The following is a 17,044-nucleotide window of genomic DNA, read 5'->3' as shown; positions in this document are numbered from 1 at the left end:
ATATAGTTTTTTTGTTTGTATATTTGTATCAGTCTTAACCTTTAGTCAAAGGTTTTTATATGTTAAAGATATTGATCCCCCCAAATTTATTTTTTTACTTACATGGAAAACCTGTAGGACTTACTTTTCTATTAACTACAGTGACATGAACTATTTCTAAAGCTTTTAATAATCTTAGTTGATGTTAAACATTCAATATTTATATAAAAAGTTGTATTTGTAACATTAATTCACTGATGAAATAAGGAATAAACTATAGTAATTTTATGTTAATGGTGCGAATGAATAATAAATGATAGAAAGTGATATATACAGAGCTAGTTAACAAACAGGACAGTTTTCTAAAAGTGCTAATGAAATAATCAGAAGAGCGCTTTCATCATTTAAAATGGTTTTAATTTGTTAAATAATAATGATTAAAAAAAAACAACTCCCAGTAAAAAAGGCAATGCTACTTGTTCACAATTCTCAAAGTATTTTCTTTACAAATCAAACATGAATATGAGAAAGGAAAGGTTTCTCTGCAGGAGAAATATTTTACAAATTTATCAGTTTCTCCTAAAAAAAGGTGTACAAAATAAAATACTAAAACTGTACATATATACATAAATTCAATAGTAAAATTGCATAATCAGCCTCATTATTAAATCATTATTTTAAATATTCAGTAATATTCTTGTGCCTGTGTTGATGAGCTCTGTGCAGATCCACGACTAAAGCCCCTAAAACCTAGACACACTCCTGGAACACACACACACACACACACACACAGGAAACAAGAAAACAACACATACGGCCCTGCAAAAACAAAACATTGAGTACAGAGTAAGATTTGGTCTCGTTTTGAGGCGTGTAAAACTCAAGAGTTACTGCAGGGCGGCATTACTGACAAAACTACTGAATGAATCTAGAGCTGAAAACGGTTCATGAGGTGCATTATGGGTTTTTAAAGGATAACATCAGTCGTTTGGTCTGAGAACGAGACCGCTTCAGTGTCTTAGGGATTTTTGGACACAAACCTGCAGCTCAAGACTGATGGGAGTGAAATCTTAAAAGGAACAGTTCACCCAAAAAAAATATGATTCCATCACTTGCAGTGAATGGGTGCCGTCAGAATGAGAGTCCAAACAGTTGATAACAACATCACATTAATCCACAGCACACCAGTTTATCAGTTAACACAAAGCACAAATGTGACCCTGGAGCCCAAAATTGAGATTTAGAAATTGAGATGAATGCATCACCTGAAGCTGAATAAATGATCTCTCAATTGATGTGTGGTTTGTTCGGAGGACAATATTTGTTTGAGATACAACTATTTGAAAATCTGGAATCTGAGGGAGCAAAAAAATCTAAATATTGAGAAAATCATCTTTAAAGTTGTTCAGATGGAAGTTCTTAGCAATGAATATTACTAATCAAAAATTACTTTTTGATATATTTACGGTAGAAAACGTATAATATATTCACCGAACATGATCTTTACTTAATACATTTAATAGGTCAAAATTATATATTTCTCTTTTATGCCAAAAATCATTAGGATATTGTCTATTTCTACAAATATACGTCTGTGACACTGATGACTGCTTCTGTGCTGCAGGGACACAATTTAACTTTAAATTAATAAGTTGTAATTAATAAGTTGTTTGGACTCTCATTCTGACGGCACCCATTCACTGCAGAGCATCCATTGATGAGACACTGATGCAGTGCTACATTTCTCCAAACCTGATGAAGACACACACTCATCTATCCTTTTAATCAGAGCTGACCTCAATCATGAAACATAAGCAAAAAGTGACTGAATAAACAAACAACAAACTATTCCTAAACTGACACAACAATTGATCAGTTGTTGTCATTGGTTGCCTGGTAACGGTCTGAACATGTAACGATGTAACATCTGTGGCAGTCGTAGTAACAGACGGACGGAGGAGGAGCGAATCACGGAGATTCCTCACAGTGCGGCTCAGAGGGTGTTGCTGTGGCAACAGTGCTGGTGTTTTGGCGGGAAAGTACAGTCGGATCTATCGGACGACGCGGCGTCTCTTCCCTCTGACGGACCGCGGGGCTCTGGACAACACCATCTGCATCACAACACATCAGACACACGGTAATCTCAGAGAGTGTGTGTGTGTGTGTGTGTGTGTGTGTATAATGACATGGGTATGACACAGGTATTACAAGGAGAGGGTGACTTATGAGGACATAACCCATGTCCCCATTTTTCAAAACACTTATAAATCATACAGAATGAGTTTTTTTGAGAAAGTAAAAATGCACAAAGTTTCCTGTGAGGGTTAGGGTTAGGTGTAGGGTTGGTGAAGGGACATAGAATATACAGTTTGTACAGAATAAAAACCATTACACCTATGGGATGAACACACTTTACACAGAAACAAACGTGTGTGTGTGTGTGTGTGTCTCACCATCGGCTCGTCGATGCCGCCCAGCAGGTCCGCTCCTCTCTGCAGCCTGACAGGTAGAAGAAGAGGAAGGAGGATTAAAACACACAGCACTTCATACGTGAATAAACGTGTCAGGTTCTGGACGGCTGCACTTACGACTGCTTCCTCTTGCGCCCCCTTCTGGCTCCTGTGTGCACGTCTTCAGCCTGAGTGCAGACGGAGAGAGAGAAACAAGGGTCATGCTGACATCCTGTTAAATAATCGTGATTACAATATTGATAAAACAATATTACCAAAACTTTGTGAAATTAAAATAACTGAAAGCTAAATTAGAAATATGAAAAAAAGCAAAACAAAATTGCAAAAAAAAAAAAAAAAGATTAAAAGGCAAATATAAATGTTGAAATAAAAATGACAAAAGCACATACAAAAAACTTCAGGTCGAATAGAAAAAATAGAATCAGACCCCAAAAATTTAAATGGAAAAAAAAAAAAAACAATAAAATTACTTAAACCTTAATAAAAATTAAAGCAAAACAAATTTTAAAACATACATATATAAAAATGAAATGACAAAATAAAATCAACTAAAACAAATAAAGCTAAATAGAAATAATAAAAAGACTGATAACATTATAACAAAACTACTACAAATGAAAAGAGTAATGTACAGCTAAACATAAATAAATAAATATATATATATATATATATATATATATATATATATATATATATATATAAAGAAGTTGAAATGAAAACTTGAAAACAAATCTGGGTCAGTTCTGTAACAGCGTGTGAATATGAGGCGAGGAGCGCACTGACCTGGACTTGCTCTGCGTCTCTGATGTCGTCGACTCCCTCTCTGAGCCGCTCACCCGGACTCAAATATCCCTGTGGCCTTCGCCCATCCTCCTCCTCCTCTCCTCCTCGCCCCTCCGCTCCGGAGACGATCCCGTTGCTGTAGACTGTGGCCGAGCCGTCGGTCTTGGCCTCCTCCAGCGGAGCGTCGCAGGGCGGCGGTGGTGACGGGTCCTCGCTGGGTTTGGGCGTCCCTCGGGCCGGAGACTGGGACTGGGCCGTGTCCAGGCCGAGGCGGGTCAGGTCTGGGTTATGGACGGAGCAGGCGCGGCGAGGGCTGAGGGGCGGAGGCAGCTCCGGGTACGAATCACGCTCGTTCACCTGCAGGAAGGAGGGGAAGATTAGGGCAGTAAAAAATAGATTCCTCACATATTTATTGCATTTTCTAAAGGGACGTCTATCAGCGGTAACATCAGCTCTCACACAAGAGAGCGGCATGTTTAAAAAACCATGTAAAATTAATGCTTTTTAAAGTTCAACGTTTAAAAAACAGAATTCTTGAGTATAGCGGGATTTTTTTTTCAATTCCACTGCATCTCATGTATGTATATAGAAAGTTATCGGTAGGGATGCACCATATTATTATTAATTTTAGCTGATAGCTGAAACCGATTTCTAATTATTTTTAGTTTCGGTTAGTTTATAGCAAGAAGTTATTATGACAGGGCATTGAAGATTGGAAAATAACAAAAAATAAACTATTTATTAATTTCTGAGAAAGATGCAGTGGTAACCTTGACATTTTATTTAAGGATTTAACATTTGTAAATGGTATAAAGCATGAGTTGTAAAAATTCAGAAAATCTTTTAGAACTAAATAAAAAGAAAATAACATTACACATTAATGAAAAAAATTGGTATATATATATATATATATAATAGCTTCTGGCCTTCATATCAAAACATATGCATGATTTTATGACAAATTACTGCTTTAATCAGAAACACAGTCTAAATATAATTTGTGTTTTTTACCTTCATTTTATTAGAAGTAGGCCAACAGCGCCCCCTACAGAATAAAATAAAAACACCCTCTACGGTGAATCTAACACGCTGCTGACGTGATCTAATCGCTAGCACACCCTGAGCATGCGAGTTAAAATATTCCTCTTATCGGCAAGACATATCAGCATAATTTTTCATATCGGGCCAATGCCGATATTTACATTTAAATATATGTAAATTAACTTATAAAAAAATGAAAATCGGACGATATTTACAATATCTGTCGATTCCGATATTGGTCCGATAATATCGTGCATCCTTATTTTTCGCTCCTTAGTTGTTGTTTTTTTAATTGCATTTTTTTATTTTTGCAATTTTTTTTTTTTAAAGCAAAATATTGCATTAGTAATATTTTGCTTGATTTGCCCTCTTGTGGCCAAGAGAGAGAAACCAAAAGCTTTTTTCCCTCCCTAACTGAAATTATGCATTTTAGATTGTATTATAATTTGAATATTGATAATATGTTTAAGCACAACATTTTAAATGTGCTCACCTGCAGGAAGGAGGTGTAGATGGTGTCCATGAAGGAGCCGTATGGGTCAAACAGCCCTGGACCGGAGCCCGGGGACGTCTCTCTCTGCTGGACGGGGTTGAGCAGGGAATCCTGGGATATCGAAGCCGAGGGAAGCTGATCTTGTGACGAAGGCGTCTCGTGAAGAGCCACGGGCTTCTCTCCCATGAGCCCCGGCGCCATCGTCAGCTGAAAAAGAGAAGATGCAGCAGCACAACATCAGAAATGTTTCTTGGCCATTAAATCAGTAGATGAAGATCATGTGACACTGAAGACTGGAGGAATGATGCTGAAAATACAGCGGAGCATCACAGAAATAAATTACATTTTGACAGATACTCACATAGAAAACTGCTGTTTTACATTCTAATAATATTTCACTATTTTTATTGTATTTTTGATCAAACAAATGCAGCCTTGAATGGAAGAGGCTTTCAAAAACATAAAAAAATGGACACATATTTGTAAACTGGCCGTGGCTCAGGTGTGGGTTTACCTGCAGGCAGGTGAGCGGGTTGAGCGCTGTCTGGTTCTGTGTTAGCGAGCCCTGCGGCAGAAGAAGGGGTCCGCCTCCTAATAAACCGTGAAGACCGCTGATGTTCCCCAGAGCGGTGAGGTGACCTGAACACAGAGAGAAACACCTTCATGCCATCTTTTGCATCAGCTCTGGCTAAAACCGTAAGTGAACTTATCTCACATCATATACAGTGTTTCTCAGTCACAAAAATGAAATGCAGTCCTCAAATACGGCAGAGTGCCGTGCATCAGCAGTTCTGCACTGAACACTGTCACTTTTGTGGCCAAAACTAATGTGAAAACACACAAGTCTGATTCATTTTCCCAGCAGTCAGTGTGAGTGAGTCTGCTGATTCGGCTGAGATGTCACCGCAGGTTCACGATCTCCCGCAGAAGACAGTCTGCAAAAAGCCATTGTAATGCTACTTGGCAGGATGAGCGACTTCAAGCGCAGCCGATAAACCCTCCACATCCCAAAACTGCAGCTCTATGGTAAATCTAAGAGTTGTGGACATAGAAAGAACATAGTAGTGATTGCTTGTTTATAAACCGCTGAGGCTTTGTTTTGCATCACATCGACTCATAAGAAGTGATGCATTGAAATATCAGCAAGTGCTCGACTGATTTGGGGAAAAAATATTACCTATGTAAAAACAGTTTTATAATAAAGCAATAAACCCAAAAAAGCTGTGGTTTACAGTGGATTTATAACAGCTAAGGGGCGTTGCTATGTACAGCACAAAGCGGATTGACTAAAACATCTTTAGCGGAGCAAATAAAGTGTAATGATATTAATAAAAACTGTATTCTTCCACCAAACAAGTAGTTCCTAAGAAACTGTTGTGGTTGCAACAAAGTGGTTGCCGAGCAACACACAAACGTAAACAAAGGTGTATGTTTGTAGAGTCATTTACAACAGCTTTGAACGCGGCTCAACCAATCAGAATCAAGGAGCGGAACTACCTGTTTTACAATGGAAAATGATACATTTACAAATATTTGAAATTATTCTTATTTATCCAACACTTATTACATAAAAAAAAACTACAAACAAACATAAATATTCTAAAAATATATATAAAAAAAACAAATATGATATAAAAATAAATAAATAAATAAAAATAAAATTACTAAACTGTAAAATTTAAATCAAAATATTAACAAAAACCTTAACATTATGTCAGGACTAAAACAACACAGTGTACAAAAATACACAACGTCCGCCAAATTTCAAATGCAAACTCAAAATACACTATCGGAAGAAACAACAGCCCTCTTGCGTTCATTAAAGACTTAAGATTACTAGAGCCTGACCAATATGTTTTTTTTGAGCCGATACCGATATTAGGGAGTCAAAAAAAAAAAAAAGCTGATATCAATATATTGGACGCTATTCTTTGTATATATTATAGTACAGTACAATACCAGTCAAAAGTTTGGACACTTTCCCATTAGTGTGTCCAAACATTTGACTGGAACTATATATAGAATACAGTATATACATAAACAAAATATATATGTATACATAAACTCATACACTTTTGCAATGATCACTCAAATGTGGTGATCAAACACTTATAATGAGGTGATGGAGGCAGGGCATTTAACAATTTAACTTAATTATCCAAAATGGGTCTGATATCAGTGCAATGAACGGTAAAGTTGATTCAACTTTAATTTAATTTAATTGAATAAGTCAAAATAACACATCGGCCAAGCAGAAAAACTTAAAGGCCAATGCCGATATTTGAAAAACGGCAAATATCGGCCGATATATCGGTCAACCACTAATACAACAGCGACAGGATCATATCGCCCAATAATATCGGCAAAACTATATATTGGTTGTGCTCTAAAGATTACTGTAAAGTCCCACTAACTGAAAGAAGAACTGAGTGTAATCACATACTATATATTTGTATAATTATAATACAGTTATTCCAAAGCAAGGCACATTTAAAATGGTCATGTTCAGAAGCATTTTAATTGATAGACTGATTGACTTACCGAGAACCCCGGGTGCGAGCAGAGGTGGCAGGAAGTGAGGTGTCTGGGTGTTGTTCTTGTCCTGCTCGGCCAGGGGGTCACACACTTCTGTGCTGGACACCAGAGGGCCGCAGGACACCGAGGTAGAAACTAGAGCTGGGCTGGACAGAGTCCCCTACAGCCGCACAGATTCACATATGAATTGCACAAGATGCATGTACTTGGATCTCAAAACAATGTTCCACCGGCAAATGAACAACAATGCCTAATACAAGGACTCCCGACCTTTGTAAGGTGAATTTCCCTGTTATTTGACCTCTGTAATGTAGCACTGGGAATTCTGCGTATAGAAATGTCCCTATATTTAACATAAATAAAATAAACCCTATTTATATAAAAAGCTTAGCTTAAACAAAAATTATGTCATCTGTTCACCCTCGCCATAAGACTTTTATTAAAATCTTAATGTTTTTTTTTTAACCCATGTCTCAATGGAAAGCCCAAGCAACTAAAAAGGGTTATGGGTTTGTAACAACATAACGGTGATGGTGATGATTAAAATTTTTGGGTGAACTATCCCTGTAGCATTAAGATTTACAATGTGACATTAATTTCATGACAATTGACCACATTTAAAAAATGTAATTCTCAATGAAAAAACAACAACATGCATGCATGCATCAGACACAAGGACTTATAAATTACAATTTAAATAGTATTTCATTATTTGTTTTGTATTACAGTAAATGCATTATAGTAGGTGGCTGTAAATATGGAGATTGGGTTGAGTTTAAATGTGCATAACTGGAAATAATGCAACAATTAGAAGAATATAATTTTTATAGCTATTATGAAATTCACACTAGTATTAAAATGCATAAATGTGACCATAATTTATTATATATATATTGTTTTTTATAAATAAGCTTTCCACTGATGTATGGTTTATCATTATAATACAATATTTGGCTGCGAAGCATCCATTAAAAAAAATTGGAATCTGAGGGTGCAAAAAAAAAAAAAAAAAAAAAAAATCTAAATATTGACAAAATCACCTTTAAAGATGTCCAACTGAAGTTCTAAGCAATGCACAATTCTAATCAAAAATGAAGCTTTGCTATATTTACAGCAGTAAATTTACAAAATATTTTCATGGAACATCATCTTTACTTAATATCCTAATGATTTTTGCCATGCAAAAAAAATCAATTGTCGCCCATACAATGTAATTTGGCTATTGCTACAAATATATCCTGTGCTACTTATGACTTCCATCATTAACCACTAGGGGATGAACATCTGGTTGGGAAACCCTGTCACTGTAAACAGATGCATCAATTGGAAGCATGCAGACTGTATGGGCACATGCAGCGAAGCGTGCAACCGGTGTGTTTACCTGAGAATGAGGCGGGGGGGACGGAGGGTGGTTGGGTAGGGGTTCGGTCTGGGCGAGAGCTGCGGTCAGCAGAGCAGGGTTGAGCGAAAGAAAGGCATGAGGGGGTGGAGTGAAATGGGTGGAAAGAAGCAGAGACTGGCCGTCTGCGCCGGGCGCTAGAGTCTGTAGAGCCTCCAGGAGCCCTGGCCCCATCAGGACCGAATCCAGCAGAGCGGGGCTCTTCTCCAGGGACACTCCGTCCGCAAAGACCTGCTGCAGTGTAGGAAGCTCCAGGTTGAGCGCTGGTAGTGGCAGCATGGCAGCCGGATTCTGGCCGAGCAGCAACGAAGCCATGAGAAGGGCTTGAAGCCCAGGGGGTTTTTCACCACCTTCCACCTCTGCTTCAGAACCTGGCGGATTTAACAGGCTCACGAGGTTGATGGGAAGCTCGCCTTGGTTTAGGACGTTAAGAGGAGAGCCTTGGTTCAGGATGGCACTGGTTGGCTGGGCTTGAGCACCGCCGGGCACCGAAGGTTGGCTGCTCATCCAAACCCCTAAAGGCAGGGAGCCGAGAAAGGGAGGTAACAGAGAAGGCAGACCGGCGTTGGAGGAGAGAAGCTGGAGGAGCTGTTCTTGAGACATGAAGGGAAAAGCCTCTGCAAGGGAAACAGCGGGGTCGGTTGTAGGGTTAGAAAGGTCGGAAGAGGGGGCATTGGGAAGAGAGAGGCTGTGGTCCGGCTCACAGCCTCCTAGCAATCTTGCATCCATGTCCGGCTGATCCATCGACTCTACAGGACCTGCCAAAAAACACAACAGTCAAATAGACCACCCAAACCACTATTGCTGTGAAAATGCCTCAAGAAACACAAGCAAAGAAGATTATCACTCAACGTGTGCCGGTGTTACAATACATCATGATGATAATGAACATGCAAGATATTGTTTTTATTCCTGTGATTTCAAAAGCTGTATTTTCAGCATCATTCCTCCAGTCTTCAGTGTCACATGATCTTCAGAAATCAGAATAATATGATTATTTTCTGCTCAAGAAACATTATTATCAATATTTAAAACAGTTGAGTAAAAAAATAATTCAGGATTAACGGATGCTTCAAACTGATCAAAAGATCAAAGACATTTATAATGTTACCAAAGATTTAGATTTCAGATAAATGATATTCTTCTGTATATTCAGCAAAAAAAAAAAAAAACTTAAAAAATAACTACTGCTGTTTTTAACAAATAATAATAATAATAATAATAATGTTTTATGAGCAGTAAATCATCATATTATTCTGAAGATCATGTGACTCTGAAGGCTGGAGTATTGATGCTGAAAATACAGCGGAGCATCACAGAAATAAATGCACACAAATATCAAACATTCCTTTTAAATAGTGAAATATTTCAAAATACTACTGTTGTTGCTGTACTTGTGATCAAATAAATGCAGGCTTGATGAGCGGAAGAGATTAAAAATCTCACGGTTTAAAAACTTTTGACTGGTAGTGTATTACAAATTATTCCGTTTTTTTTAATGCATTTTACTGATACTTTTAATGTAATTTTCAACAAATAATAACTCCAATAACAAAAGAAGCCACTGCTCATTAACTTAAGTTAACTAATGAGATCTTATTGTAAAATATTAAGCCCCGATCACGGGCCTTTACATACATCTTTACCAATTTTACCAATCCTTTGCACTTTAACTTGTTTGAAACATTTGTTTCCATCTTTTGTGTATTGCTTTAATTGTATTTAAATGTTCATTTATTTTTGTTATTGAAAAAAACGTATTTCAGCATCGTGATAATACCGTGCGCCGTGATAAATGGTTTAGCAGTTATTGCAACATGAAAATTTTGATTCCGACACATGCTTAAGTCTCACCTTTACTTTCCACAGCTTGGTTGTGGTTTGACTGGTTAATTTGGAAGGTACCATGGTCAAGACAAGTGTCTGTTGTTTTGGATCCACAACCTTTCTCTGGGAATGAGGGCAAGCATGTTGAGGATATCTGGTTCATCATGCTCAGAATTGAACTGTTGAGGTCCGACGGCGTTTGGCTCAAGTTCAGGATGGCGTTGCTGGAGGTTGTTTTGAGGTTCATGGTTGTCTCATCACCCATCAAAGGAAAGGGTTGGGATGGGGGTCGCTGGACAGGAGGTTCTGGCATGGGCACAGTGCTTTGGGGTTGAGGTTGCGGGGTGTGGTTGGGTAAACGCAATGTGGACTGCATGTCGCATTGGGGCGTCTGTGGAGTGATTGGTCTCGGTGAAGAGGGCAATGTGTTTGTGTGCCTGTTGCAAGGCATGGCAGTGGCAACGCCCGATTGCTGGGTTGCGCTTTGCATGCTAAGAAGCTGAAGCAGGGCGGAAAGGGGCTGAGATGGAGATGGGAGGGAATTAGCAAGTCCTGGCTTCCTGCCTTCCTCCGAATCCTGCAACCTGGAGGCATTCGGAGGAGCGACGGACAGCCGGTGGTTGTCTAAATGAGGTACAGAAGGAGAAGTTGGCGAAAGGCATGGGGAGATGAGCAGAGGCGGCACGGAGAGATCTTCTGCGGTCCAACCTAACTGTGTATCTTTGAGCATGTTAATAACGGTGGGCGAACGCCTCTGCCGTTTACGCCTTAAGTTTTTCTCTGTGACAGCTGGGGAAGCCGGGGAAATGGAAGGGGAGTGTGGAAGCAAAAGGGCGGTCAGGGACTGTGCTCTGGCGGAAGTGGGGTGGACGCTACTGTTTAAAGTGCTAATCAATACCTTTGACTGCTGCTCCTTGTCCAAGCCCGTAAGAGGGAGTGCGGTCAATGCATCGGCTGCATTGAGCTGGGTTTTCTGGTTGGCCACCTGGGCTTTAGCGGCCGCAGAAAGGAGGCTGCTGGCTGGGAAAGAGTTAGTGATGTGGCCCTTTTGCTGGCTCTTCTGTTGGTTGAGAATCTGTCCTAGTGGAAGGCCAAGCAGTCCTGGGGCTTGAGCAGAACTCAGTCCGTTCCTCTTGTCGCCTGGGTTGGGATGCACCAACGTCATCTGATGGTTGCTTTGGTTAGCACCGGAGCTCGTGCTACAGTCTTTGTAGTGCTGCAGAATGCCCTCCAAGCGACTACATGGACTGGAAGGCGTAAGAGGAAGCTTGGGAGAGGAGCACGGCATGGTGGGTTGCAATGGTTTGCCTCCCTGAATGAAGACGGACCCTTGGACCCCATGCTCTGAGAGCGAGGACGTCGAAGAGTGGCGAGAGCGCTGGCGGGGCGAGAAATTGTCCAAGGTACGTGAGGGTGAGAGAGGAGAAGGCGACTTGACACTCGCTCCCTGGGAGTTTGGCGGAGCTCCTCGACCACTTAGAGTTAAGGATGAAGAGGGGGATAAAGAAAAGGCGTTGGAGGGGTCTGGAGGAAGTTTATGCTTGTGTACACTGTTAGGGGAAGTCCTTTGGGGGATGTTTTGGGAAAGTGGTGGATGAGGGCTCCTCTGCTGTTTCGCGTAACCAGGCATGCAGCCCAATGGCGTTTGGGGTTTCTTTAAAGGTGAACACTGTTCTGGAGGCCGTGAAACTGGGGGGAGGCTAACAGAGCCGTTTTGCACCACAGGGCGAGGAGATGACAGAGGAAAACCAATGGGTTGGTTGTGTCTGGGCTGAGGGTAAGTGCAGTGGACTCCGTCTCCATGAGCCACCATTGATCCTCTCGGCTCTCTGCCGTCCACGGAGTATATAACCCCTCCTTAAACATTAAGACAACACATCTCACCTTACTGAAGAAAGCTGAATTTACAAAGACAGGTACAGTGCCTATAAAAAGCTTTTGAAGACACTGTAAATCATAATTTGATACGGATAGTAAGGTTTCACTAAAGAGAAACGTAGTGGTTGCGGTTTAGTTTACAAGTTAAACTTAAAAAAAAAATACAGTGAACTGGATACTGAAGATGACTGCATGCTTTAGACCAATGTAATAATTTGAATAGGTAATATTTGGACAAGATGTACAGAATAATCTCCACTCCATGAGAACAGAAGTGGTCACAATATACTGCAATGTACTTCAAGACAAGCTGTTAAAGATATGGTCTGGATTCAGTAAAAGATAAGCTCCATAAAGAGCATTTGTTGCATGCTGTCAATTACTACAGAAAATGGTTGTAACTTGCACCTTAGTTTGTCAAAATAAGTAAATGTGTTTACGGTATAGCGCCTACAATTGCGGTCTATGAAGTTGTTTAAATGCTGGAATAAATGCAATAAAATATAGGCAGATTAATTAAACAATACATTAATAGACAACAAAATAATTGGTAACGCTTTCCATTAAGGGTCAAATTGTTACCATTAGTTCATGCATTAGGTATCAAATTATAAGAACAATTTTTTTTTTACTACTCTGCCTGTTGTATGATACAAAGTGTGACACAACCGCTTACTGAAGCAATCTTTCAACGGGTCATGACAGCATGTTACAGAACCCGGAACAGTTCTTCTAAATAGTAACAGTGTTGGAATAACTTGTGTGTTAAGATGCAATACCTGTGGCTTGAGCCAGCGACGGAAGATGGGAGGGCTGCATGCTTTGGCATAATGCCGCCATGGCATCAACTTTCCTGCGATGGTTACAGAGTTTAGTCATATCTTCCTCTATTTTCCCTGATTGATGACCAGGAGCTCGGACCACCGCAGCAGGGTCAAAATTAAAGACCTGCAGGGATTTATAAAGACATTTAATCACCTTTTTAATGCATGCAATACAATTTCTGTATGCACTGGGTGACATTTGCCAAAAAGTGCATCAAATCTGCAATCAAATTTGTCCTGGAAACGTCATGAATGGGAAGGTTTCATCCATGAATGTTGATCTCACCTTATTTGGGACTAGCGGGCACTCGAGACCACATTTACATGTGCCATCTGTCCGCAGATACACCCTCGCCTCATCCACAGATCGAAGGACTGTACCACTAGGGCTGAAGAAGAAAAAGAGAAAGAATAATGTGGAGATTGAAGTCTGGCAACTACTTCTGGTTCAAAACAGTTCTTAAATTCAATCTTTTTTCTCTGCAGACATCAATCCAATCGGCATAAACACAAATAGAAGGTGCCAAGCTTTATTGTTTTTATTCAAGATTTCGTCATTTTGTTTATACTATTAAAACAGAATGTCATAAGTGTCTGTTTACTGTTTCTTACACTCTTTGCATCATCTTTGAAATGCTGTGCACTGACAGCAATGTCAACAGAGAGTAAGAATGACAAATGCATTATAGTGCTGGTATGGATGCTAATTTAGTCATCATTCTTTGTGTGAACGGGTGTTTAAGTTCACTAACAGATTGTTTTAGCTCTTATGAACTGTACTGGTTTTCAAAAACTTTACACCAGACTACTTTGGAGTACTGCGTCCTCATTAGCCAAACCACACTGGAAGCCTTAGTGTGAAAGCTAAACACACTCATATGTGTGTGAGGAAAGTTTGCTTGGGTGAAATCACACTCATCAGTGCAGAATCATCATAGCCAGGCATCCCGAGTGTAAAATGTTCCTAATGTAGCTTTTAATATCAACACTGTTCACATTTGATCAGAACAGCAGTTATGAATGACACAAACTAAAATATGGACGTACCTGATGTAAGACACAGCCCCATCTTCCACCTTCCTCTGCCAGCCAACCGGGATCTGAGCGATGAGCGTCGTACCTCCATCTTTTTCTCCTGCTGCACTCTCACTGCCCCCCGTCATTTTCTGCTCACACACATCCAGCTCCTAATGACACAAACCAGTTTCAATTCAGTTTGAAACCAGATATGATTAACCTGATTCAGTTTCTAACTATAGCTGATGAACAAGATTTAGTTTATAACCAGATTTGATGAACCAGATTCAGTTTCAAAGAAGATTGAGATTCAAATGAGATTTCATGAGCCAGATTCAGTTTCAAACCAGATTTGATGAACCAGATTCAGTTTCAAACATGACTGAAATTCAAACCAGACTGTTTCAAACATGATTGAGATTCAAATCACATTTGAAAAACCAGATTCAGTTTCAAACCACATCTGATTAACTAGATTCAGTTTCAAACCACATCTGATGAACCAGATTCAGTTTGACTACAATTGATGAACCAGATTCAGTTTCAAACCACATCTGATTAACCAAAATCAGATTCAGTTTCAAAACAGATTTAAATTGCACTTCACAGCTTTTTTCAGTTGAAAAATATGTCCCCACTGAATCTAAATACAGATGTCACTCCACTTATGAGCATTTAATATGTGAATATGCTAGATTAAGTTTACATCCATAAAGAACAGATCATGTAGTGACAACTATATTAACATAAAATCAGTGGTGTGTGTATATTTCAGTTTTGTTTAAAAAAAAAGAAGAAAAAAGGCTAACAATGAACATTTAATTAGTGCATTTGTCATTTAAAAACTTTGCAGTAAGTACCATAAGACATTCTGCAACTTCATACTGTACCTTTTCATTTTTATACAGCCTTGGTCAACACCAGTCGTGAAATACACTCTTTGGAGGACATTTACACCACACAACAATACAACAAATCTGTCTTGACAAACAATCCTCTCTGCTCTTCTCAAATGGACTGCGATGCTTCTACGAAACTCCCCAGAAGTTGACAATCTGAAAGTGTAAAGAAAAATATATTTCAGATGACGTTGACAGTTTAAGTAAAGCATTTAAACGCTATATTTACATACACGGAAAGAAAAGAAGCAACGATAGAAATTACGAATATATTGATATACATGGTACTATTTGATCATCATAGTCATGTAGCATGTTCTCTGGAACTAAATACCATAGTACTTATAGGGTACAATACCAAAACACGGTACTTTTTGTCAATGTAACGTTACAACTCTGACATATGGTTGACAGTAGAGTGAAAAGTGACAGTTGGAACTCATACTAAGCGCGCCAAAGCAAAAATTCAAATTTAATTTATCAAGATGATGTAACCGCTTAAAACCATACCATTTTAACGGTTTTTATTCTGGCACAAAGGCGAGTGATTGTGAAGCGGCTAACGCTCAGGCTCGAGCTAAAGTGTAAACAAACCACCACGAATAAGAGTACGTAGGTAAAGTTTCGGGAAAACTATTACTTGATTACGATAAGAAAACAACAATGTAAGTTACTTACTTGAGTATCGCACTGGTACTTTTAAAAACCGCACGCACCGACGAATAAACAAACGTCGCGTATTGACGGCTAGCTGGTCCATTCTTAAACATCCTATTTGTGTCGCAAGCTTACTGGACACGTAATAACACCGCGATTATAAGAAACAAATCGGTCATATTGTATTGGAAGCGTTCCAGTTGGTCGCGTCGCGTAGACGCGCTGTTAGCTTCCTTTAGCTCGCGGGCTACGTACCTCTGTGTTTACGAAGTTTCCTGCTTCTTCGCTGCGCTGCACAACGCAGACTGAAGACTGAACAAGCGTCTCGACGCGCTTGAGTCGCAAATGTCGCCGTTCCTGGAGCTGTTATTAACGCTGTGTGATTTTAGCCACTTCCTCGGGTATTCATCCCGCGCACCATTCGAGCCGTCCTGCTTAAAAACAAAGAGCAATAACCGCTTGGTTTTATTGCGCCCCTTGCATTGTCGTCCAGTTTCGCGTGAATCCTGCTCGGCCGCGGAGCGCGCGATCGCTTCATTCAAAGCTTCGGCGCTCTCCTAAGCGTCTTTTCCGCGTGTGTATGCGAGCGATGGGGTTATTAAGTCTTTATGAGCTCGCTTTTAGTTTATCTCCGTTTCCAAGTTCCTATTTTTCCTTAGGATCCTGTGCCAAAAAAAAATCATGGAGTTTTCGTCCGCGCATGCGCAATAGTTGCTGCCTGTCGGGCCGGGAATTCCGTACAATTCCACATCCACCAGGAGGAGCGCGAGAACCGCTCACTGAAGAAAAACTCACCCTTGTACGAAAATAAATAGATGGAATTCTGTAGGTGCTGGACAATTTTTTTTAATGACAATATTTTTGTAATATAAAATAAATCTGTAAACCGTTGTATTTCAGGTAACTACAAAGAGGATTTGAAATCAGTATGTTCGATTCGAAATTGAGAAACCTGTTATGTCATTAAGTTTAAACGATATCAACTTATGGATATAAACTAACGTAATGTTAGTACTCTTATCAACATCAATGATTTCTATAACATAAAACGCAAATAAAATATTGATCAGTCGTGTTTTTATTTTTTTTATGTAAAGTCCTTAAAGAAAAAAAAAACTGTTTTTTTTTCATCCCAAGTTTATAATCAGCCTCAAAACTACTCATAATCCAATCGGTGTGGTAACATTAGATGTCCGTGAACTAAATGCGGAATATTTGATCGAAGTGAGCGGGAGGCGGGA

At 39.5% G+C, this 17,044-nt stretch overlaps 1 protein-coding gene across 2 annotated transcripts; it reads right to left on the bottom strand.

The window, feature by feature from the left end:
- Positions 1 to 382: 382 nt before the first annotated feature.
- LOC127959819 (methyl-CpG-binding domain protein 6) lies at positions 383 to 16,568 on the bottom strand. Of its 2 annotated transcripts, none has more exons than XM_052559205.1 (14): positions 16,059 to 16,568; positions 15,138 to 15,302; positions 14,278 to 14,417; positions 13,517 to 13,619; positions 13,186 to 13,354; positions 10,556 to 12,385; positions 8,684 to 9,459; positions 7,309 to 7,462; positions 5,282 to 5,406; positions 4,768 to 4,974; positions 3,234 to 3,590; positions 2,568 to 2,617; positions 2,433 to 2,478; positions 383 to 2,090 (listed from the first exon to the last, which is right to left on the bottom strand). In XM_052559205.1, exons 3-14 carry the CDS (start codon positions 14,391 to 14,393, stop codon positions 2,031 to 2,033), a joined length of 3,993 nt encoding a protein of 1,330 aa, XP_052415165.1. In that variant the 5' UTR covers positions 14,394 to 14,417; positions 15,138 to 15,302; positions 16,059 to 16,568; the 3' UTR covers positions 383 to 2,030. The 2 variants fall into 2 exon arrangements, with proteins under 2 accessions (XP_052415165.1, XP_052415166.1); XM_052559206.1 differs by lacking the exon at positions 16,059 to 16,568 and adding an exon at positions 15,825 to 16,051.
- Between the last annotated feature and the right edge of the window lie 476 nt (positions 16,569 to 17,044).

Source organism: Carassius gibelio, chromosome B6, assembly GCF_023724105.1.
Source record: "Carassius gibelio isolate Cgi1373 ecotype wild population from Czech Republic chromosome B6, carGib1.2-hapl.c, whole genome shotgun sequence".
In the NCBI taxonomy this organism is placed as follows: Eukaryota; Metazoa; Chordata; class Actinopteri; order Cypriniformes; family Cyprinidae; genus Carassius; species Carassius gibelio.
The sequence above is the reverse complement of the archived record's forward strand: the minus strand, read 5'-3'. Positions and strand labels throughout refer to the sequence as shown.